Source organism: Lutra lutra, chromosome X (assembly GCF_902655055.1).
Source record: "Lutra lutra chromosome X, mLutLut1.2, whole genome shotgun sequence".
NCBI classification, from domain to species: domain Eukaryota; kingdom Metazoa; phylum Chordata; class Mammalia; order Carnivora; family Mustelidae; genus Lutra; species Lutra lutra.
Genome location: NC_062296.1, coordinates 477,204 through 503,775, shown reverse-complemented (window position 1 = coordinate 503,775; position 26,572 = coordinate 477,204). Strand labels below are relative to the sequence as shown.

General features: G+C 36.6%; 1 protein-coding gene across 1 annotated transcript; it reads right to left on the bottom strand.

Moving 5' to 3' along the window:
• Positions 1-314: 314 nt before the first annotated feature.
• On the bottom strand, positions 315-26,014 carry CLIC2 (chloride intracellular channel 2). Its single transcript, XM_047716550.1, has 6 exons — positions 25,501-26,014; positions 13,288-13,397; positions 13,038-13,163; positions 2,487-2,593; positions 1,835-2,016; positions 315-881 (listed from the first exon to the last, which is right to left on the bottom strand). The coding sequence occupies exons 1-6, from the start codon at positions 25,531-25,533 to the stop codon at positions 720-722; spliced, it is 720 nt and encodes a 239-aa protein (XP_047572506.1). The 5' UTR covers positions 25,534-26,014; the 3' UTR covers positions 315-719.
• Positions 26,015-26,572: the final 558 nt, after the last annotated feature.

Genomic DNA, 26,572 nt, shown 5'->3' with positions numbered 1-26,572 from the left:
TTTTTAAAAAAGATTTTATTTATTTATTTGACACAGAGAGAGAGATCACAAGTAGTCAGAGAGGCAGGCAGAGAGAGGGGGAAGCAGGCTCCCCGCCGAGCGGAGACCCTGATGCGGGGCTTGATCCCAGGACCCTGAGATCATGACATGAGCAGAAAGCAGAGGCTCAACCCACTGAGCCACCCAGGCACCCCACCAGTTGGTCTTAATACCTTTTTAGAGCTGATGTTAAAAGTCATTCTTTTAGCATTTGCCTCTCTGATATACTTACTCTCTGATTTTTTATTCATACCAGAAATAAATTCACCCATGTATTAAACTAACAAAAATGTAAAATGTTTTAATGATTTAAACAGAAGTGTTTCTAAGGAGCAGTTTAAGATTGTGGCTCTATTTATGTCGTTTGTAACTTCAGCCATCTGTTGAGCTTACACATGATGCATTCTAATAATTCAATTAAATAGCAAAAGATCATGATACTTTCCATGTGATTTAGGATTGCAGTAGTTATGTCATGGGAATAAAGAAAATTAAGTGAATATATAAGGAACTTTAAAATACACAGTGAGAAGATAGTTTGGACTGACTAGATACAGAAAATACAGCATGCTTTTCATAAGAGAGTTGGGTAGAGGAAACAGTATTTTCCATATTCTTATTACCAAAAACCTTTATAATATGATAAGTGAAAAGAGAGCCTTTCTACTAAAAGAGCTGTCCTAACTCTTCTGTTTAGCCACACTTGCATAGGTATTTTCAATTTCTTTGTCTTCAGGACATGTGTGGATAAATTCTTCACGGGCATAGGCATTGTGAAGATAGCGCCAGACTCCTGAGAATTCTGCTGGAATGTCAAAGTCACGGTATTTCTTGGCTGCAACCTAGGGTTTTGGGGAAAAAAAACCAGTTGGTAGTAAAAGACATCAGTGTCATGCCTAGTGTGTAGAAACATATCTCAAAAGTCACGATCATTAAGGACATGTTATCTACACAAAAAATAAGCTTAAAAATCTTGGACTTACTGCTTTAATGTTTCGTTTACAAATGTAGACAAACCTATGTGTGTGTAATCACATTTATATTTATGCTGTACTTAATTATTAATATGTTTAGAGGAAACCACAGAAAAAGAGCACATATTTCTCCACTAGACTAAGACTTTGCTTAGGGTCCCAACTATGTCTTTTTAAAAAAATATTTTATTTATTTATTCGTCAGAAAAAGAGGAAGCACATGCACAAGCATGGGGAGTGGCAGGCAGATGGAGAAGTGGGCTCCCCATTGAGCAAGGGGCCCGATGCAGGACTCCATCCCAGGACCCTGGGATCATGACCTGAGCTGAAGGCAGACGCTTCACTGACTGAACCACGCAGGTGTCCTGGGTCCCAACTATGTCTTATTTCTTTATATGTTCTGTGTGTCTGTCATAGGATCTGTGACAGAATAAGTTCTGTTCAATAAGAATTTATTAAATCAATGATTAAATCATCATAAAATTAGTCACTCACATTATTTATCATTTGCTATGATTCAGACACTGTTCTAAGCATTTTACATGCCTTAATTTAATTTTCTCAACAATTCCATGAAATGGGTAACATTACCCTTGTTTTATAGATAAGACAGTGGAAAACACCTTCTGATTTCAGAAGAAGCAAGAAATTTTTATGGTTCCCAGAAAAGATCATTATGGATATTTCCTCTGGGAAGAAAAAGGAGATATACACTATGCATAATGATGATGACAAAACCATCATCTAACATCTCACACTAAATAGTCACTGTGTTTCATGTGGGCAATTCCCAAACCCCTTCCAAACCTACAAAGACTTACTTTAATAATGTTCAGTTTGGGTAACAAGCTGCAGTCAGCCAGTGTGAGCTGATCCCCGTCCAAGAACAATCTTCTGGAAACTGTGAGTTCCTCAGGACTGTCTGGATCAATTTCATCCAGAAGCGGAGTGTTTAAGTAGTCATCCAGACGTTTAAATTCTCTGAGCAGAGATTTTTCAAAATCTGGTGCAAAGAAGTCATAATGTTTTGTCTTCATGACTGAATACATTCTCAATACGCTTTTTTACACATTTAGACATCTTTACATACATATTATTACTAAACACAGAAGAGTCAGAAGTGGAATCAGAGACTAATAGCTCTCATGACTCAGAAGATAGTAGACCTATTCAAGAATGTTTGTGGTAGATGTTATGGTTTCAGAAACCTTAAAAGTACACAGTCCTGCAGTTAGTTCACTCCTGGCATATCAATGCTCTAATTGAGCTAAGTTAGTAGTTGCCCTATTGAATCTTGGGTTCTAAATTTAATAAAACTTCATGCAAAGGGATCTCAAAGGAGAGAAGAAAGAATCAGAGGAAAAGTGTATTCCCCAACATATACTACATATTCAGGAAAATCCTATTTTAGCTGAGTGAGACTATGAGAGTCAGCAAATGTGTGAGAGAAACAGAAATTTAAAGGTATCTTACGCTTATTTGCTTCTTTTTGAGTATTCTTAATGTATGCAGAAAACTTGGCAAAGAGGTTACAGCCCACATCAAAGGACTCCTTGTTCTTGGGACTCAGGTGCGGATACCTTAAAAAGAAACATCAGTCTATGATTATTCACACATAACAAGTCAGGGACCAAGTGTCCTGGCTTGCACTTTACTGAGAATGGAGATTTTGGGAAATGGTGCTGGACATAGAAGGCCCTGGAATCTCTGATTGGAAATATATATTTCTCCCAATAACAGAATACTTAATTTTTAAAGTTCACTGGGAAACCAGTTGTGGAGAATTCAAAGCTCATTAACTTGTAGAAACAATATTTTAAATGGCAGTTAGGTCCTCCGTACTTGCTCCTAAAAGCCTATTTGGCAGGAGATATGTTGGTAATACATTTTCAAAGATAAGTCATAAGAAAAACATGGTTTTAAATTATTGTAACTTACATAAAAATGAAGGAATATAGAGTATCCTCTAAAATGATGTAATAATGTAATTCACCGCATTAAGAAATTAAATACCATATGATCATGAATAGATGCAGAAAAAGAGTTCAATGAAAATCAATTCCTATTCACAAAAAACACTCCATTAGCAACTAGAAATGGTCAGGACAAAAACTTAGTTATCTTCCTTGATTCCTCTCTTGTCTCCATATCCATATTTGATCTTTTTTCCCAGGGGAGGTGGGTGGGGGATGGGCTAGATGGGTGATGGGCATTTAGGAGGGCAATGGGTGAGCACTGGGTGTTGTATGTAAGTGATGAACCACTGAATTCTACTACTGAAACCATTATTGCACTGTATGTAAACTAAATAGAATTTAAATAAAAATCTGAAAAGAAAACAAATAAATTCCCAAATGTACTCAGAATCTATCCACTTCTCACCACTTCCACTGCCCCGTGACTGATCTAAAGCTTATACTACTGCAACAGCTTCTTGATTATTCTCCCCACTCCCCTGCTTGTCCCCCACACTCTTCGACTAGTTTCTACCTGCTGCCAAAGCAATCATGCTAAAAGGTAAGTTGTATCATGTCTCTTCCCTCCTTATTACCCTGCAATGTGTCCATCTTACTCGGACTCAGACCCAAGTCCTCTCAGTAGTCTACGAGGACTGATGTGATCTGACCCCATCTTACCGCTCTGCTCTCCTTTCCTCCTACTCTTCCCCACTCACTTCACTTGGAACTTATCTCCTTGGTGTTCTTCCAATAGGCCTGACAAGCTTCCACATCAAGTCATTTTCACTTTGTCTGCCTTAAATGGAGTGATTTATATGGACATGACCTGCTCCCCCTCTTCTTTCAGTTCTTATTTTTATAATCTCATCCTAAGTCAGGCCTTCCTCTGCCTACCCTATCTAACATTGCAACCCTTCCCCTGTCCTTAGCACTTGCTATTTCCCTGCCTTGTTTTATTTGTTTTTAGTATTTAGCATCATCTAAAGTAGTTTGTTTTGCTTTAAAGTAGTTTGTTTATTGTCTTCCCCAGCTAGAATGTAAGGTCCACAAGGGCAGAGTGTTTTTGCTTGGTTTAATCACTGATGTGTCCCAAGTGCCTAGAATAATATCTGACACTTACTAAGTATTCAGTAAATATTTGTTGAATGATTAAACTAATTCATTAATTTCCTTAACTTGATAAAATGTATCCATCAAAAACTTTCATCAAGCACCCTATAAATGGAGAAATGTTAGAACTATTTCCCTTAAAATGAGTACAGGATAAGAGTAATCACTATCATTACTACTCTTCAACATTGTGCTGAATGCACTAACAAATGAAACAAAAAAACCATTCTAAATGGTGACTTTAGAACCATTTACATTAAATTAAGGAACAAGTTAATTACATTAACTTGAGAACCATTTACATTAAATTAAGACACCTACAATTCCTTTTATAGTAGATACTGTTTTTGAGGTTCTAGTAAGTTGAGAAGGACAACATAAAGCACTGGTATTATTATTGGAAGAGGAGCAACAATATAATTATATACCTAGAAAACCCAGGAAAATATAGGAAAAATTACTAGAATTAATGAGATATTTTTGAAAGGTGGCTAATATAAGTCAAACATTAAAAAAATAAGTCTTCCATGCTAGCAATAACCAGATAGAAATGGATATTAGTAGCATATTCCATTTACAATACTGATAAAAGTATAAAATATTTAGAAATAACTTAATAGAAAAGGTAGAGAGCCAATATGAAAAAGCAGAACAAGACAAAATCTTATCAAAGAACATAAGACTGGCACTTAGATTGATAACCTAATGTAAATCAGTGGATGAATAGCTAAAGGAGATGTGGTGCTTATATGAAATATATACTATAATATTCATAAAAAAACAGTCAAGTGATAGTTACTGGAGGCACCTCAGTGGAGGGATTGGGGAGATATTGTTTGAATTGTAAAAACTTGCAACTAATAGATAAATAAGCACAGTATAGTAATTATAGTCAACAAGACGCTATTATAAACTTCAAAAGTTGCTAAGAGACAAGGTTTTAATTGTTCTCACCACAAAAAAGAAATGATAATAATAATTATTATGTAATGTGATAGAGATATTAATTAACACTACAGTGGTTATATTGCAATATATAAATATCAAATCAACATGTTGTATACCTTGAACTTACACAATGTAATATAACAATTATATCTCAATAAAAATATAATAAGATGGTACCCAAACAAATACATAAATCATGTTCTCTGATGGAAATCATTTGTACCATACAAATGAAATTTCTTCAAATAGTAATATAAATCCAGTGTAATTTCAATTAAAAGCCTAATCTTTTTTTTTAAAAAATGAGATAAAATTCACATAACATAAAACTACATGAGCTATTTTAAAATGTACAATTCAGTGGCTTGTGCAACAATCACTCCTACCTATTTCCCATTAAGCAGGTACTCCCCATTTACTCCTCCTCTCAGCCCCTGGAACCACTAATCTTTCTGTGTCTATGAATTTGCTTATTCTGGGCATTTTATATAAATGGAATCATATAATATGTGGCCTGTGTGTTTGGCTTCTTTCACTTAGTATGATGGTCAAGGTTCATTCATATTCTAGTATCTATCCCTACCTCATTCTTTTTTATGGCTGAATAATATTTCATTGTATGGATAGACCATATTTTCCTTATCCAATAATCAGTTGATGTACATTTGTGCTGTTTTCATCCTTTGGTTAGTGCAAATAGTGCTGCTATGAACATTGCATATGTGTTTTTGTTTGAATACCTGTTTTCAGTTCTTTTGAGTGTGTACCTAGTTTGGAAGTGCTGGGTTATACGAGAATGCTATGGTGAAATTTTTGAGCAACTGTCAATCTATTTTCTGCATTGGCAGAATTTCTACTAGCAATGTATGAGAATTCCGATTTCTCCACATCTTCATCAGCACTTGCTATTTTATGTTTCCTTTATGAGAGCCATCTTGGTGGCTCTAAAGTATTATCTCATTGTGGTTTTTTTTTTTCTCATTGTGGCTTTGATTTGCAGTTCCCCAATGTTTAATGATGTTAAACGTCTTTCATGCGCTCATTACCCATTTGCATATATTCTCTAGAGAAATGTCTACATTTCCTTGTCCATTTTAAAATTAGTCCCTTGTCCATTTTAAAATTAGGTTGTTTGCCTTTCTGTTGTTGAATTGAAAGAATTCTTTATATATTCTGGATGCTAGACCTTTATCAAATACATGATTTGGAAATACTGTCTCCCATTTTGTGGGTTATCTTTTCATTCTTTTTGATAGTGTTCTTTGATGCCTGAAAGTTTTTAATTTGATGAATTCTAATTAATCTATTTTTTCTTTTGTTGCTTAAACATTTGGTGTCATATCTAAGATTCTATTGCCAAACACAAGTTCCTGAAGATTTACATATAAGTTTTCTTCTAAGAGTTCGTAGTTTTAGCCCATACATATAGTTCTTTGATAGACTTTGAATTAATTTTTATTTATGGTGTGTGGTAAGGGTCTAACTTTATTCTCTTACATGGAATATCTAGTTGTCCCAGCACCATTTCTTGGAGAGACTATTCTTCCCTCATTGAATGGTTTTGGCATTCTTGAAAATCAATATACCATAGATGTATGGGTTTATTTCCAGACTCTCAACTCTCCTCCATTCACTTATTCCTTTCTTATGCAGGTTTATTGCATAAGTTTATTCTTATGGAAGCACTGCACTGTTTTGATTACTATAGATTTGTAGTAAGTTTTGAAATCAGGAAGTGTGAGTCCTCCAACTTTGTCTTTATCAAAACTAATTTGGCTATTTGTAGTCTTTTGCAATTCCATATGAATTTGAGCATTGCCTTTTTCATTTCTGCAAAAAAAAATTGGAATTTTTATTGTGGTTGCACTGAATTAGTAGATCCCTTTGGAGAATATTTCTATCAATATTAATATTAAGTCTTCTATTCCCCAAGCATGGGATGTTTGAATGGGTTGAGTTGTGTCACTCCAAAAAGATATGTTGAAGTCATAAACTCCAGTACTTTATTTCTTAAAAATTTATTTATTTATTTTGTGGGGGGAGGGCAGAAAGAATCTTCAAGCAGACTCCCCACTGAGCAGAGAGCCTGATGCAGGGGTCAGTCTCACAAGCCAGGAGATCATGACCTGAGCTGAAATGAAGAGTCAGATGCTCAACCAACTGAGCCAACCAAGCACCACAACTCAAGTACTTTCTAATGTAACCTTATTTTGAAATAGGTCTGTTACAGATGTAATTAGTTAAGATAATGCCATACTGGAGTAAGGCAAGTTCATTAATCCAAAATGATTGGTGTTCTTAAAAAAGAACATCTTTTGAAAAGACAGCAGTATGGAGAAAATGCCATGTGAAGATTGAAGTTTGGACTTACAGATCTACAAGTCAAGGAACGTCAATGACTGCTGGAAAACCACTAGAAACTAGGCAAAGGCAAGAAAGGATCTTTTTCTTAAAGGTTTCAGAGAGAGCATGGCCCTGCTGATACTTTGACGTCATACTTTATACTTCTAGCTTTCAGAACTGTTAAGACAAATTTCTATTCTAAGCCACCCAATTTATGACACTTGGTTATGGCAGCCCTAAGAAACTAATATAAATGTACATGTTTTAGGTCTTCCTTAAATTATTTCAAAAATGATTTGTGTTTTTCAGCACAGAACTCTTTCTCCTCCTTCCTTAAGTTTATTCTAAAGTATTCTGTTATTTTTGTTACTGTTAAAAATGGAATTTTTTTTCTTAATTTACTTTTTGAATTATTCATTGATAGTGTAAAGAAATACAACTGATTTTTGTATATTGACTATGTTCTTCAATTACACTGAATTCATTTATTAGTTCTAGTAGTATTTTAGTGGATTTTAAAGGATTTTCTATATGAAAGATCATGCCATGTGTAAATAGAAATAGTTTTACTTCTTCTTTACCATTTTGGAATACTTTTTATTTATTTTCTTTTGTAACTGCTCTGGTTAGACCTTCCAATACGATGTTGAACAGAAGTGTCAGAAAAAATTCGTCAGTTTTTGTTCATGTGAAATGTCTTAATGTCTCTTTTCACCTTTGAATGATAGTTTTGCCCAATATGGTTGACTTTTATTCCTTCAGCACTTTATTTTATTTATTTTATTTTATTTTTTAAAGATTTATCTGTTTATTTGAGAGAGAGAGAAAGAGGGCAAGAGGGAGAGTCAGAGAGAGACAGAGACCGAAGGAAGTGAGGAGGGGCAGAGGGAGAGAGAGTCTTAAGCAAACTCCACACTGAGTGTGGAGCCTGACCTGGGGCTGGATCTCACTACCCTGAGATCAGGACCTGAGCCAAAACTGAGAGTCAGATACTTAACTGAGTGTATCACCCAGCTGCTCCACGTTTCAGCACTTTAAATATGTCAGCTCTCTGCCTTCATCTGTTAATCTTATTGAGGATCCCTTCCACATGATGAGTCATTTTTCTCTTGCTGTTTTCAAGATTTGGCTTTGGCTTTAGAGAATTTGATTATAATGTATCCTGCTTTTGATCTCTTTGTGTTTATTCTACTTGGAATTCATTGACCTCCTTGGATGTATAGATAAATGTATTTAATTAAATTTAGGAAGTTTTCAGCTATTATTCTGTCAAACATTCTTCTGCCTCTCGATTCCTATTCTCTCTTTCTGGGATCCCCATTATGTGTATCTTGGTACATTTGATGGTATTCCACTGGTATTTGAGATTTTGCTCATTTTCTTCTTTTTCCCCTGACTGGATAATCTCAATTGACTTATGTTCAGTTTTGCATATTATTTCTTTTTTTTAAGATTTTATTTATTTCTTTGACACACAGAGAGAGAGAGATCACAAGTAGGCAGAGAGGCAGGCAGAGAGAAAGGGGGATTCAGGCTCCCCGATGAGCAGAGAGCCTGATGTGGGGTTCGATCCCAGGACCCTGAGATCATGACCTGAGCTGAAGGCAGAGGCTTAACCCACTGAGCCATCCAGGTGCCCTGCATATTATTTCTTTTATCTGTTTAAATCTGCTGTTGAAGTTCGGTAGTGAATTGTTCATTTTAGTTATTGTACTTTTCAACTCCAGAATTTCTATTTGGTTCCTTTTAATTATTTCTATCTTTTTATTGATATTTTGTGTATGTTGAGGTTGTGCTCTATACTTTTCTTTAGTTCTTTGTCCATGGTTTTCTTTAGCTTTCTAAACAGATTTTACGTAGTTGATATAAAATATTTGTATATTAAATCAAGTATGTGGGCTTTCTCAGGGACAGTTTCTATTAATTTTTTTTCCTGTGAATGGGCCATACTTCCTTGTTTTTTGACATGAATTTTATCTTATTTTATTATTTTTTATAAACATATAATATATTTTTATCCCCAGGGGTACAGGTCTGTGAATCGCCAGGTTTACACACTTCACAGCACTCACCATAGCACATACCCTCCCCAATATCCATAACCCCACCCCCCCTCTCCCAACCCCCTCCCCCCATCAACCCTCAGTTTGTTTTGTGAGATTAAGAGTCACTTATGGTTTGTCTCCCTCCCAATCCCATCTTGTTTCATTTACTCTTCTCCTACCCCCTCAACCCCCCATGTTGCATCTCCTCTCCCTCATATCAGGGAGTTCATATGATAGTTGTCTTTCTCCGATTGACTTATTTCGCTAAGCATGATACCCTCTAGTTCCATCCACGTCGTCACAAATGGCATGAACTTTATTTTTTTCTTGAAAACTGGATACTTGAACATTATAATGTAGAAACTCTGAAAATCCCCAGGATTTGTTGTTGTTGCTTATTGCAGGTATCCTTTATTTGTTTAGTGAATTCTCTGAAGTGATTTAGTAAAGTCTATGTTCTTTGTTGTGTGTTTATTGTTGTTCTTTGTTGGGTGTTTATTGATTTAACAGAGATTTCATTAAACTCCCAGAACCAAAACAAACAAATCTAGAAAGAAAGGTCTCTCAGTGTTTGCAGTCTTGCTCTGAGTTGGGGCACTCCTTCAATGCTTATGTAAGCAGTTTACAGTTTAGCCTTCAATTTCTGCTTGCCTGGTGTCTGAAGTTCAGTCAGAAGTAAGAATTTAGGATCTTCTCAAGTCTTTTATGAGCATAGGTCTAAACCTGGACATGTGCATGGACTTCTAGAGTCCCTAGAATACATGAAAGTGTTTTGAAGCCTTTATTCCCCCAAGTATCCCCCAAACATCCTAGCCTGTTTCTTCCCAGGCTTTTCAGTTGTCTATTGCTTTCCCCAAGTACTATCCCTTGTCCCATGTAGCAAGGACTAATGCAACTGCCTTTAAATGCCTTCCATGAATGCCCCCAAGGAAACTGCCTCAGCCCTGGGAAAGCTGTAAAGTAGGTGAAAAGAGACAAACCCTTGACCTACTCCTTCAGGGTGCCCCCAGGCCAAACCACACAACCATATTTATTTGAAAATAAATCCCATATCATGTCCTCTGCTACCAGCAACCTGCACCTACAATGTGGACTGCTATCTTTAAGGCTGTTAAAGACTGAGGAGTAGAGGATGGTAATATAACCTAAAATCCCACAAGGCTCTTTTACTAAAATGAAGCTTTTTCTCTTCATTAATATTCCCTTGGCTCTGATAAATTTTGGGTTATATTCCAGAGTTCTGAAAAACTTGATTCTGACATTTCCCCCCAAACTATTCATTATTTTTATGGAGGAATGGAGTTTTGGAGTTCCTTACTCCACCATTTTCATTGATGTAGGTATCTAACAGGTTTTAAAAATTTAGATAAAGTTTGGGGTGCCTGGTGGCTCAGTGGGTTAAAGCCTCTGCCTTCGGCTCAGTTCATGATTCCAGGGTCCTGGGATCGAGCCCCACATTGGGCTCTCTGCTCAGTGGGGAACCTGCTTCCTCCTCTCTCTCTGCCTGCCACTCTGCATACTTGTGATCTCTGTCTGTCAAATAAATAAATAAAATCTTTAAAAAATTTTAGATAGTTTCTATGAAAGGGCTTCCATATCTAGCAATATGGCAGACAAAATAACCACTCTGGGGGGCTTTTGTAAAAGAAAAGTATATTGGGTGCCTGAGTGGCTCAGTGGGTTAAGGCTCAGATCATGATCCCAGGGTCCTGGGATCGAGCCCCACATCGGGCTCTCTGGTCAGCAGGGAGCCTGCTTCCCCCTCTCTCTCTGCCTGCCTCTCTACCTACTTGTGATCTCTGCCTGTCAAATAAATTTTAAAAAAGTATAATAAAAAAAAGAAAACAAAAGAAAGTATATTTGTATATTGTTTGTAATGTATACAATAAAGTATATTGTTTGTAATGCCAAGACTTAGAAACAGTCTTTCATTTGTTTCCCTAACAATGGTAACAGTTACAAACAGGTGATTATTGTGTCCTTCTTATTGTTGTCCTTTAAAAAAAATGGTAGTTTTTATTCCAATTATCCAATTCCTGCTCCACCATGATATATTGAGTGTGTCAAGGAGTCGGTGGAAAAAACTTGTCTTTGTATTTTTTTAGGTTTTTCACTCATTTTTAGTTTATTGTTGTGTATGGTATAAGAAAGTGGTCCAGTTTTATTCTTTTGCATGTGGCTGTCCAGTTTTCCCAACACCATTTGCTGAAGAGACTCTCTTTTTCCCACTGGGTATTCTTTCCTGCTTTGTCAAAGATTAGCTGACCATAGAGTTGTGGGTTCATTTCTGGGCTCTCTATTCGGTTCCATTGATCTATGTGTCTTTTTTCTTTTCTGAATTTTCAGATTTACTTTTTTAAAGGTTTTTATTTACATTATAGTTAGTTGACATACAGTTTAACATTGGTTTCAGGAGTAGAATTCAGTGATTCATCACTTACATAGAACACTCAGTGCTCATCACATTAACCTTCCTCAATACCCATCATTTTGTGTCTGTACCATACTGTCTTGATCTCTACAGGTTTGTAATGTAACTTGAAATCTGAAATTGTGATGTCTCCAGAAACAGACCTATAAATACAGAGTACAAACTGCTGGTTGCCAAAGTGGGGGGATGGGCAAAAATGGGTGAAGGGGAGTGGGAGATACAGGCTTCCAGTTATGGAATGAACAAAAGGCACAACATAAAAAAATATAAAAAATACTCTAGGGGTGCCTGGGTGTCTCATTTAGTTAAGCATCCAACTCTTGGTTTCAGCTCACATCATGATTTCAGGGTTGTCAGATCCACTCCTTGGTGGGGCTTCCTGCTCTGCAGGGAGTCTGCTTGGGATTCTCTCTCCTGTCCCTCTGGCTCTTCCCCTTCTTGCTTGCTCTCTCTCCCTCAAAAATAAATAAAATCTTTAAAAAATACTTTGATATGTTACATCTAACTTTTTAAAAAGATTTATTTATTTATTTGACAGACAGAGACAGCAAGAGAGGGAACACAAGCAGGGGGAGTGGGAGAGGGAGAAGCAGCCTTCCCACCAAGAAGGGAGCCTGATGCAGGGCTAGATTCCAGGACCCTGGGATCATGACCTGAGCTGAAGGCAGACACTTAATGACTGAGCCACCCAGGCGCTGCTACATCTAACATTTTTATCTATTTGAAGTTCAAGGGGGAAGTTTATAAATGATAGACATTATACTTCCCAACCTGCAGAGTTTAGAAATCAGACTGAATCAAAGGCTATTTCAAATTTGAAGATCTTGTGAGGGCTCTACAATAAAACAAGTCTAATTTCTATCAGTATAAATGTCCCCAAGCTTCATTATGGCTGAAATTCCCTGCCTTTCCCAGGTTTCCAAATCTATCCTTTGCCCTTTCCTAATATATTACCTACATCTAATAAAGTTTTAATAAATTTACCTATATTAAATAAGTAATACTGTAAAAAAGTTTTGTTATCATGTATAATCATGGGGATCTTTGTAAACATTTCTAGAAAAACAGCAAAAGAGAAGTCCAACAGTGAAAAAGAGTTAGATACCTAGAAGTAAGAATCCTCAATCTATAATATAGGGCAATAAAATAGATTTTCTCAAAAACAGTAATATCATGTAAAATGCTGTACCTTGGAGGAGCCAGTGTCTGCTCTAGAAACTCCTCAATTTTAATGAAGTCTGTTTTCAACTCCTTGTTATACACCAGAAAGGGAGGATTGGTACCTGGGGCTAGGTCCTTCAGCTCTTCAGGCTTTCTATGATTATTGAAAATAAGCAGAGTTAGGCCTCTAGATAAAGTACACATACACAAACACAAACATTATATTGGTGTCTACTGATTTCAATCTCCAGAATGAAACATGTCCTGATTTCTCTTACCTGGTCATGTCAACAGTAGTCACATTGAATTTAACTCCTTTAAGCCAGAGGATCATAAAAAGGCGTTGGCAAAAGGGACAGTTTCCAATACTCTCCCCATCACTTCCAGCCTGTTAAAATAAAGGAAAGCCTCATTCATTCATTTGCTCAAGTATGTATTGAGTGCCTACTGGGAAATGAGCCAGTTGCTAGAGATGAAATTGGAAGCCCTTAATCTCATGGATCCTACCACTTGTGGGCAGACAGATATAATGAATCAAATAAGTTTATTGTAAAGTGACAAGTTTAATGAGTACATAATAATAATAGCTAATTTTATATGGTACCAGAATTTATATAACCATTTCCTATTGATGGGCATTTCAGATATTCCAAAATTTTTGCTACGCTGAATGCTTCAGCAGCAAATACTTCTGGACATATAATTTGTTGCACTTCTGACATTATATCTTTGGAATTAATATTCAAAATGAGAATGTTGAAAAAAGAGCAAGTGCATTTTTCATTTCAATTATTGCAGATTTTATTTCCTTATTTCACAAAATATTTGTTAAAGACAAACTTTCATTTTTTCTATCAAAGTGATATTTTCCTTACTAATTTGAAAAATTTATTTATATATTAAAGATATTAACAGTTTTAATACACATTACAGGTACCTTAAAACATGGTTTATGTAAAAATTAAATTTTACATGGAATCTATTACTCAGTCCATTTTTTCTGATCTCCTTACACTGTCATTATGTACATTAAGATTACAAAAAACAAAAACAAAAGACAAAAAACCAATCCCAACCCTTTCTTATTTTGTTTTATTATAAATATGTTCTTCTGTGTTTTCTTTTAGTATCTTTCGGCTTTCAGTTTTTGCATTTGTTTCATCTATTTGGAATTTATTTTGGCACCAGGAATATATTGGTGTTCTAGCTTTTGTACTTAAATTTTTAAAAAAGTGGTTAATAGATCCATTACCCTGATGCCAAAACCAAAGACACTACAGAAGGAAACTATAGGCCAATATCCCTGATAAACATAGATGCAAAAGTCCTCAACAAAATACAACCAAATAACATTCAACAATACATTGAAAGGACAATTCACCATCATGAAGTGGGTTTTGCTTCAGGGATGTAAGGATGGTTTAAAATTCATAAAACAATCAATGTGATACAGGATATTAACAAAAGAAAGAATAAAAACCATATGACTATCATCTCAATAGATCAGAAAACACTTTCGACAAAATATAACATCCATTCATGATAAAAACTCTCAACAAAGTTGGTTTGGAAGGCACATATCTCAACATAATAAAGTTCATATATGAAAAGCCCACAGCTAACATCATAACCAATGATCAAAACTGAAAGCTTATCCTCTAAGATCACCACTTTTATTCAACATAATAATGGAAGTCCTAGCAACACTCAAACAAGAAAAATAAATGAAAGATCTAAATTGAGAAAGAAGTAGTAAAACTGTCACTATTTGCAGATAGCATAATACCCTCTGTGGAAAACTCTAAAGACTCCACCAAAAAACTAATAGAACTAATAAATGAATTCAGCAAAGATGCAGGATACAAAATTATTATACAGAAATCTGTTGCATTTCTATACATCAATAATATACTAATAGAAATTAAGAAAGCAATCCCATTTACAATTGAATGAGAAAAAACCAATTTGGGATACTTGGGTGGCTCAGTTAGTTGAGTGTCCAACTTTTGATTTCAGCTCAGATCTTGATCTCAGGGTCATGAGTTCAAGCCCCATGTTGGGCTCCATCCTGGGTGTGGAGCCTACTTAAAAAAAATACCTGGGAATAAATTTCACAAGGAGCTGAATGACCTGTACTCTGAAAATTATAAGACACTGATGAAAGAAACTAAAGATAATATAAACAAATGGAAAGATAAATTGTACTCATAGATTGGCAGAATTAATATTGTTAAAATTTGTTAAAATATCTATAGTATGCAAAGCAATCTACAGATTCAATGCAATCGCTATCAAATGCTAATGGTATTCTTCACAGAACTGGCACAAATAATTGTAAAATTTGTAGGGAATCACAGAAGACCCTGAATAGCCAAAGCAATCTTGAGAAAGAACAGAACCGCAGGTATCATGTTCCTACTTCAAAGTATACTACAAGACTATACTAATCAACATAAGAATAGACACATAGATCAATAGTACAAGATAGCCCAGAAATAAATCCATGCTTATATGGTTGGTAAATCTATGACAAAAGAGGTAGGAATATCCAATGGGGAAAAAGCAGTCATTTCAATAAATTGTGCCGGGAAAACTGGACAGCTAAAAAATGCAACGGAATGAAATTGGACCACTTCTTTTTTACTCCATACACAAAAATAAACTCAAAATGGATTAAAGGCCTAAATGTAGGAGTTAAAACCATAAAATTCCTAGATGAAAACACAGGCAATAATCTCTTAGACATCAGCTTTAGCAATGTATTTATGGCTATGTCTCCTGAGGCAAAAAGAAACTTTTAATGAAACAAAAAGACAACATTCTGAATGAGAAAATATATTTGCAAATAATATAACTCATTAGGGGATAATATCCAAAATATGTTAAGAACTTATACAACTGGGGCGCCTGAGAGGCTCAGTTGGTTAAGCATCTATCTTAGGCTCAGGTCATGATCCCAGAGTCCCAGGATTGAGCTCCTTGCTCAGCGGGGAGCCTGCTTCTCCCTCTGCCCCTCACCCTGCTTGTGTTTCCTCTCTTGCTCCCTCATTCCTTCGTGCATGCTCTCTCTCTCAAATTAATAAATAAAATCTAAAAAAAAATAACTTGTACAACTGAACACCAAAAAGTCCTGAATAATCTGATTAAAAATGAGGATTTAATAGATATTTCTCCAAAGAAGACATCCAGATGGCCAAAAGATACATGAAAAGATCCTCAACATCACTCATCATCAGGAAAATGCAAATCAAACCCACAATGATAGATTCCCTTCACACAGGTCAGAATGGCTAGTATCAGGAAGATAAGAAATAACAGAGTATTACCCAGAGAAAATGAAAACACTAATTTGAAAAGATATACGAACCCCTACATTTAGTGAAGCACTATTTACAATAACCAAAATATGAAAGCAACCCAAGTGTCTATCAATAGATGAATGGAATATTATTTGGCATAAAAAAGGAATGAGAACTTGTCATTTATGACAACATGAGTGGCCTAGAAGATCTTATGGTAAGTGAAAAAAGTCAGACAGAGAAAATGCAAAACAGTGAGGAAGCAAATAAACAAAAACCCCAAACAAACTCAATCTCTAAATATAGAGAACAAACTACTGGTTTCCAGAGGGGCAGTGGGTGGCAAAATAGAGAATTAAGAGGTACAAACTTTCAGTTATAAAGCAAATAAGTCATGGAGATGAAAAGTACAGCATAGGGAATATGCTCAATAATATTGTAATAATGTTGCTTGGTGACAAATGTCAACTACACTTAGGATGGGCGCTCAGTAATGTATAGAATTGCTCAATCAATATGTTGTATACCTAAAACTAATATAACATTATATGTTAACTATACTTCAATAGTAAGAAAAATAATGGTGAAAAATAAAGAGCATCTTTTGCTCACTGACTGAAAACAACATAATTTTCTGCACCGAACTTTTATGTATACTTTGAGTTTATCTATGGCCCCCTACTCTTTACTCATCCATTTACTCTCCCAATAAATACTTACTGAACAAATAATGTATTTAAAATAGATCAAAGGGGTGCCTGGGTGGCTCAGTGGGTTAAGGCCTCTGCCTTCTGCTCGGGTTGTGGTCTGGGAGTCCTGGGATCGAGCCCCGCATCAGGCTCTCTGCTGGGCGGGGAGCCTGCTTCCCCGCCCCCTCTGCCTTCCTCTCTGCCTACTTGTGATCTCTCTCTCTGTCAAATAAATAAATAAAAATATTTTAAAAAATAGATCAGGTATTCCATATACATATACAATATACATTATATATAACAGATATTAAAAAAATAATCTTCCAAATTAACTTACTTTTAAACTGAGGTAAAATCTTTGAAGGAAAGATGGATGTGCATGTTATGAGAAAAACACAATCTATATGGGATCTGTTAGGGTAGGCCTTTCTGAGGAAGTGGCAATTGAACTCAGTTCAAAGAATAAGAGTTAACTAGGTGAATAGGCACAAAGAAGGCCTTCTAAACAGCAATTAGCATACCCAAAAGCCTTGAAACTTGCTTGAGCATGGCATTATAAGGACCTGAAAGAAGGTCAATATGGATGGGATTCAGAAAGTGAAGAAGAGAAAAGAAAAATTCAATAAATTGAGCTACATGAAAGCTAAAATCTGCTTTTCATAAGAACTGTAAAGAAAATGAAAAATGCTTGTATCCAAAATATAGAAAATATATGAATAAAGAACTCTTACAACTCAATGACAAACTATTTAACTTAAAAATGAGCATGAGATTTAAACACTGTATGAAAGAGACATGAAAAAATGCTCAACATCATTAGTCAACAGGGAAATGAAAATTAAAAGCACAGGATACTACTACACACACATTGGAATAGTTGAAATTGAAAAGAGTGACCATACCAAGTATCACCAGGAATTTGGAGCAATTAGAACTGATACACTGTGGTTGGGAGTGTAAAATGGTACAAGTGGTTTATAAAGAGTTTGTCAAAGTTAAAAATGTTAAAAACCTACCATATGACCCATTAATTTTAATTCTAGGTATTTATCCAAGAGAAGTGAAAGCATATGGCCATAGAAAGACTTGTACATGAATGTTTATAGCAACTTTATTCATAGTAGCCAAAAAACTGGAAACACCCAAATACCCTTCAGCAATAGAAAAGAATGAGATATTGATGCACATAACAATATGGGAAATCTCCAAAGTAATTACACAGAGTGAAAGAAGCCAAACAAAAGTACATACTGTACAATTCAATCTATAGAAAATCCTAGAAAATACAAATCAATGTATCCTGACAGAAGGCAGATAAGTGATCTGGTAGGGAGTAGTGGGGTACAGTGGGGGAAAACTGACTGCAAAGAAACACAAAGAAACTTTCTGAGGTAATAGATATATTGTATATTTTGATTGGGTTAGTGGTTGCATGCGCATATGTATTTGTCAAAAGTCACTGGATGATGCACTTAAAATAGGTGCATTTTATTTTATGTAAATTATACATCAATAAAGTGCATTAAAATATAAAATTTCAAAAAGTAGATTAATTCCCCCATAGTATCATGCAGGCGTTGCAAAAGTTGCAGTGACAAGGTTAGGATGTGACAATGGAAGGGGAAGAACAAGATCAGTGGAAGAAGTCAAGGATATGAGAGGCCAGAGTACAGGAAGAGTCATCTATGCAGATATTGAAATCACCAAGAATTATGATAGGAATAGTGTTGGAGAAAGTGACAATGATCCAGAAGCTAAAAAAACTCAAGGAATAGGGGAGAGTGACCTGGTGATTGGAAGACTACTATAACCAGGAAGGGTAGTGTGTGGTTTACTCTGATTTTATGAGACTCAACCTAGATATTTCTTTGTATGGGGGAGGTAGAATGGACTGGAAGCAGGAATGGGGAGCAAGGATACGTAAAGGGTACCTACCTTATTTCCAGGCTCAATGGTGAGAAAAATGAGAAAGAAAAGGTAGCCACTTCTTCTGAGGGCTGTGGCTGATAGAGTCTCATGGGAAATCCCACCTTTAGACACTTCAATCTTAACATGTCACAAAATGGATTCCTTTCTTTTTCTTTACTCCACTGACTGACCTACTCTTTCTTTAGGGCTCCTAATCCTGCACATGACACTGCTATCTGCTATGGACTGAAATGTACTCTTCCAGAATCCTATTTTGAAACCCTAACCTTCAATGTGACAGTATTTGGAGGCCAGGCCTTTGGGAAGTAATTAGGTTTATATGACCTCATGAGAATGGGGCCCTCATGATGGGATTAAGTCCTTTATAAGAAGAGACCAGGAAGCTTTCTCTCTTCTCTCCTCCTCTTCTCTCTGCCCACCATGCAAGACACTGAGAAAGCAATCATCTATAAGCCAGGAAAAGATTTCTTACCAGAACCTGACCACATTGGCATCCTGATCTTGAACATCCAACCTTTAGAACTAAATATCTGTTGTGCAAGCCACCAAGTCTCTGCTTTTTGTTATGACAGCCTGAGAAGACAAGACACTATCTACTGAGTTGCCCAAATTAGAAACTTGAGGATAATCCTTCTGCTTCATTCCCAAATTGAATTCAACACTAATTCTTGTCAGTTTTACCTATAAATATCTACAAATACATTTAGTTCTTTCATTTGGCATGGCTATTACATCATTCATTCATTCAATATTTATTTGATGCTTACTATCTGTTCAATACTGTTAGGTGCTAGCTACCCAAGTCCAAGCCATCAAAGTATCTCATCTATTGGACTCACTGATTGATTGATTGATTGATTGATTGATTTCTGCTTTTGCTTTAGTCTGTAAAAGAAAGTAAAGTGTACTTTTCACCTTACAGCTGCTCTGATCTGTTATTTCTAGCAATATTAAGGTCCCAGAAGGCCCGGGTAAAATCCCAATTCTTTGGACAAATTTTTCTTTCCCTGACAATGAGCACAACAGAGGAAATGATCGTTACTGTTGTTCTTTTGTGATGTCAGGGAGTGAAGAGCTAAGGGAAGAGGTACCCAACCTTGGCAGCTGTGTTTCTTTTGTAACGGAAGTCAAACTAAGGATCCAATCAGAACTGGGGCTAGTGAGTAGAATCATGATTATGGGTGGGAGGCAGGAAGAAGAATGGAGTCTGATAATAGATACAGCAGGAAGGGTGGATTGCCTTTGGCAAAATGAAAGGCAAAACACTGAGATGTGGGGGAAATGCAGTCAAGTTTTACAGGAAAACTGAGATTTTTTTCCTGTTAATAATATGATGATTTAAAGTGCCATCACAGAAAATTTTAGAATGTAAATTCCCTAGCCTGATTGATGAATTACCACCTCTTAAGTATGTATAGCTGGCAAAGACAGGATGTGATCATTCACAAAAACAACTTTTCTCTTTTTGTTTGTGATATAAGTTTCTGAAGATGAAAAATAATATGTCACAATATCTGACATTTATTAAGTGTTTACTATGTTAACAACTACAGTGTTTTATATATTTGTTTTATTTAATCCTCCCAGTGAAGATGATCTGATGAGGTAGGTTCTGTTAACACTCTTGTTCTGCAGGTGAGGAAAATGATGCCCAGAGAACTGACTTGTTATAGTGCACTTCTCTTGTAGCAGGTCCAGGACTGTCTACTCTGAAACCCAAACTCTTAAACACTGTTTCTCCCATCTAATAGTTTTGTTGTATAAAAAAATCAGTTTTTATGATAGTCTTTATGATAGTTCTAAGAGAGTTTGAAAATGGTCTGAAAATTCAGAGAAAGGTATGATCTCTTTTTTCTTTCCCCCTTTTTTTTTTTCAACCTTTGTTGTTGTTGTTAGGGTTAGGGTCTGTGCCTTGTATTTTGCTTTTCAGAGACCCCTCCAGAGAATAAAATCCCACACTTCTGCTGGGGTTAGGGTTAAGGTTAGGGGTTAAGAATTAGGGATTAGGTTAGGGCTTGGGTATGTGCCTGGTATTTTGCCACTCAGAGATCTCTTCAGAAGGTTAGGGTTATGGTTAGTTTTAGGGTTAGGGGTTATAGTTATGGGTTATGGGTTATGGATTAGGGTTAGAGTTTGGGTTAGGATATCTGTCAGGTATCCTGCCATTCAGAGACCTTTCCTAAGAATAAAACCCCACACTTCTGCTGGGATGAGAATAAACATCACCATCATTTATCAAGCTAAGGCAAGGAGGGGATTTGGGGCTCTAGATACTCTTTACATAGATATTGAATTTATTTTTGTTTTTAATCCCTACCTTCACACCCATCTTCAGAAATATTACCAATTCTTTTTTTATTTTTTAGAGAGACAGAGAGAATGAGAGAGGGAGGGAGGCAGGCGAGAGGGAGAGAGACAGAGGGACAGAGAGAATCTTAAGTAGGCTTCATGCCCAGTGTGGAGCCCAATGTGGGGCTCAATCTCACAACCCTGAGACCATGACCTGAGCCAAAATCAAGAGTCAGATGCTTAACCAACTGAGCCACCCAGGTGCCCCAATACTACCAATTCTTACATGTTTGGGGTCATCTCTAGGAAAACTAGGCTGCTTCTCAACATTTCTTATCATGTGTTCAGTAAGAATTTTTCTCAGATCAAGGGTTAGGGTTAGGGTATGTGCCTGGAATTTTGCAGTTCAAGAACTCACCAGAGAATATAACCCCAGACTTCTTCTGGGCTTGGGCTTAGCGTTATGGTTATATTATATGCCTGGTATTTTGCAGTTCAGAGACCTCTGTAGAGTGTTAGGATTAGTGTTAGTATTACACTTAGGGTCAATTTTAGGGATTAGGTTTAGGGATTAGTGCTTACAGGTTAGGATTAGGGTTAGGGTATATGCCTGGTATTTTCCAAATCAGAGACATCACCAGAGGACAAAACCCCAGATTTTTGCTAGTGTAAGTGTAGGGGTTGGGTCAGAGTTAGATTTAAGGTTTGTTTTAAGGTTAGGGTATGTGACTGGTATTTTCAGTATAGAGTCCTCTCCAGAGGGTTAGGGTGTGCTGTTAAGGGCTAGTGTTAGGGTTAGTTTTAGGGTTTTGGTGAGGGTTAGCATTTGGGTTAGGGTTAGTGTTAGGGTTAGGGTTAAACTTGGGGTTAGGGCTTAGGGTTTACCAGTCAGGGATTAGGCTACATGCCTGATATCCTCCAGTTCAAAGATCTCTCCTGAGAATAAACTCTGTGATTTTGGGTTTAGAATAAACATGGCAACCATCTACCAGTTGAGACAAGGAGGGTATATGGGACTCTAAATACTTTTTAGTTAGATGTTCCATTGATTTTTCTGTGTTTATCTCTACCTTCACACCCATTTTCAGTTTTACTACCAATTCTTAAAAGTTTGGGGTCTTCTCCAGGATAATTAGGATGTTTCTCAGTTTTTCTTGTCATGCGTTCAATAAGCCACTTTCTCAAATCAGAGTTTAGAGTTACGGTAGGGTTAGTTTTGTGCCTGCTTTTTTTGAGTCCAGAGACCCATCCAGTGGGTTAAAGTTAGGGTTAGTGGTTAGGGGATTTGGGGTTAGGGGTTTGGGTTTAAGGTATGAGATAAAATGGGTTTGACACATTCAGAATTTTGGCAGAAATGTTAAGTTCTATAACTTTATGTAAAAATCTTTAGTTTAGAGTGTTTGGTAGAGATCACAAAATCTATTTATCAATGAGCAACAAACCAGTAAGATAAAGTCTGCATTTGGAGAAAATAAAATGTATGTTAGAAAGTCTTTTGTTCTTAGTTCGTAGTTAAAAATCTTGCCCAAGTTATTCAGTGTTGAAAGACAATGTTTTCACTGATTACATTAAAACACATAGGTGGTGTGTTATAAATTTTTTTGTTTTGGGGTGATACAAATTCTTAATTGTGACAGGAAAGTCCTTAATCTCTTGTAGGTATCCCATCAGTGATATGGGAAAGAAGTTGTGATAGGGTTTTTAAGGACAGCCAGAGGTAGCTGGGGAAATCACAGACTATTTTAATCTTTAGAAAGAAACAGCAGGATCTATAATTAGATACCACTGATAAAGAGTAGTGCTTTTTAAACTCACTCATTAGCATTTTTCCTGTCTCTCAATCCTTATGTCCCATCTCCATATTTTGTATGAAAGATCTATGGAATGCATCTTTTTTTTTTTTTTTAAAGATTTTTTATTTATTTATTTGACAGAGAGAGATCACAAGTAGACGGAGAGGCAGGCAGAGAGAGAGAGGGAAGCAGGCTTCTTGCTGAGCAGAGAGCCCGATGTGGGACTCGATCCCAGGACCCTGAGATCATGACCTGAGCCGAAGGCAGCGGCTCAACCCACTGAGCCACCCAGGCGCCCCTATGGAATGCATCTTAAAGCAAAGCAAAACAAATACCTGCACCAGATGATACTCAATGTTCTTTCAGAAAATCTATAATTTGTATCAATGTCATTAGATAACATCAAAAGGATTCCACCTGATGAAATTCTGGAAAAATTTACTAAAAGGTTTGCCAAATTGAAAACAGTTGAATAAGATTAGACGTAACTATTTTAAATAATTAGAATCCTAACCTCGCCATTCACTAGCTATGTGACCCTGGACAAAGTTACTTAGATATTCTTTGTTTCATTTTCTGTATCCATAATTAGAGTTAATAATAAACCACTTAATACAATGCCTGACATATAGTAAATACTCAACAAATGATTAGTTATTTTAACCTGAAAGTTATTATTTAATTCAACATTTGTTCCTTCAGTGTGTGAGTCACTAACATCTCCTGTCCAGATTAATACCCAAATATGGGAATTCTATGAAGATGAACACATAGATAAATGCCAACAACTAGGTAGGTGTGTTTGATTGGATTGAATGAGTAGTTTAGACTAAAGGAACACTTTAGTTTGCCTGTGATGAGACATTACTTCTGGTTTGAAATTGGTAGATGTAAAAAGCCAGTTAGGAAATCAAGGCTTATTAATATTGTGTCTGACCAGTCACATGCTTTGCGAAAATCCAGAGATAAGAGAAGTAGCTTTTATGCCCCATAGTCCAACACTTACTTGGATTATTTTGCTATGTAGGAATTCAAGAATCACTCTATAATTTTGAAAGGGCAGGTTGAATATGTCCTTTGTGTTTATATGTGACCATTTGTTAAATATTTTTAAATGATTGTGAAAGTATTACTTCGGCTAACAGATGTTTAAACTAACATTTCATAAAAACGTACCTTATTTCATGTCTTTGTAAGTCATCAATAGATGTAGTTTTAGAGGCAAGTTACTTAAATTTTATTGCCTTTGCTTAATTACCTAGAGATGAGCACAATATTACTATAATGACAAGAACTACTACCGTTACTCCTAGTCCTGATACTACTTCTAATAGTACTATTAATGTAAGTTATTAGGACTAAATGAGGTAATATATATAAATATATGTAATATATGTGAAGTGCTCAGATGTGAGAATTTGTTATGATTATGATTATTATCATTCTTGACATTTCTAATAGTCAAGGAAAATATAGAAGAAAAAAACAATTAATATAAACAAAGTTTTAGGAAACTGTAATTTCTACTTGTAATAACCTATACAAAATTGCTATTTTTCTTGATGAGTTAATTTAGAAACACATGTTCATTTCTCCTGCTTAGGGGTTTTCCAAAGGGCTTTTCTCAAAAGTTAAGGCATTACAAAAAAACCCCAAGGCAGACCATAAAGAGGAAACACAACATTCTAAAATGCGTCTTCCTCATGCAGACTCCTGACTATTTGCTCCCATAGTGTCCATGTGACTCCACAGTGAGCTTCATCTTTTGTGGGAGAATTTTAGAAAGCTCTGTCTGGACTATGTGCAGGATTGGGGCACCTACCCATTTTTGGCCTTTTCCTTTCCCCATTTAGGCCTTCCAAAACCTATTTCATAAAACACAGATTGCAAAAGCTAGAAAGCCCTTAAGGATCATTTTGTCAGGTTTGTTCATCGTACAGATGAAGAAACAAAGGTCCAGAGAAAAGGAGAGATTTGCCCAAAGTTACATAGGAAGCCGCCAAGAATATAATTTAGTTGTTCAGACTAGCAACCAGTCTAGTGCTCTTTCCACAATATATCTTTGCCTTTTTCAAAAAATACGTTTTCCGGGGCGCCTGGGTGGCTCAGTGGGTTAAAGCCTCTGCCTTCGGCTCAGGTCATGATCCCAGGGTCCTGGGATCGAGCCCCACATCGGGGCTCTCTGCTCAGCAGGGAGCCTGCTTCCTCCTCTCTCTCTCTCTGCCTGCTTCTCTGCCCACTTGTGACCTCTGTCTGTCAAATAAATAAATAAAAATTAAAAAAAAAACAAAAAAACCCCCAAAACTTAAAAAAATATGTTTTCCTGTTGTCAGCCAAGGACAGCCATTCATACATCAAGTACTCACAGGAGGAATATAATTACAAAATTATTTCTTATCTCTAGCCCAAATATTGACTTATTTTTAGAATTTAAGTCACAGTGTCAAGAAATAATACATTACATATGCGATTATTATAGCTAGAAAACGTACCTTCACAAAAAGCTCAATTTCAGGATCTGCCATCTTTCCGTTTTTTACCACCAGTTGTCAGTCCCCTGTCTCTTGCAGAGTTCACAGTACTCGTGCACTATTTTCTTCCAGTTTTGTCCAAAGGCTCGGATAAAGCTTGTGCTTTAAGAGGAGAGTCAAGCTTATAGTAGACTGAGTCAGAGCTGGGGCCAGTCTCTCTTCTCAAGAGGTGGGGTGCAGAGAATTCTAGATTGTTGAGAGCAGTTCTTGGATTTGTTTTCCTTCTTCCTCTTGACTTAACATTCGAATCAAGGAGGAGCTGAAGGGCTGTGTGTAAACTGGCTGGCTACAAAGGTGGGGGTGTTTCCAGAAAGACTTCAATGCCATGAGTCAGCATAGGAAAAACACATACACACAAATACACACATGCAGTGCTAGCTTCTATATATCAAGCAGACCAGATGTTCTCTAGAGCCTCCCTTTGAGTCCTGGGCTTCATGCCCAGAACATGGCCTCTTATTGCTGTTCCTGTAAACTGACAGCAGCAAAAAACTTTCCAGGAAAAGGGCCAGAAATGACTTGAGTTGTATCATTGAAAAGGATGTTTATCTAATGATATTGTCTAAAAGGGGGTTAAAAAATTGTACTTCATCAAATGTCTCCACCCCCAATTCTACTGCTCACACAGCCAGATTTCCCTTCCGAATTATAACTTTCACTTCTCTTCTGTAACCAGGGAATCTTTGCTGGGTTTGTTGAGTCAGGGGGTGGGGAGCGGCGTCCTTTGCATGCCCCATCCCATTCTCATTTCTGGGAAATCTACACTGGAACAGAGCACTTCCTGGTTTGGGTATCTGTACCAGAAGCCAGAAGCTGTTCTGGATCTCTGCTTGTCGCCCCTGGGAGAAGCAGTAAAATACCCAGACTGACCCCTGGAGTCCGTAGTGCTGCTGGCAGTGGTACTTTTTGCCTGCGGGCATGAGGGTGGGGGCAGGGGCCATATCGACAGGCCTCTTTGGTGCGAAAAGTCTCTCTGGGGTGGAAGCCAAAGTGAGCAGAGACCCACCAGCTGGGTGCCACCGTGACCCTGTTT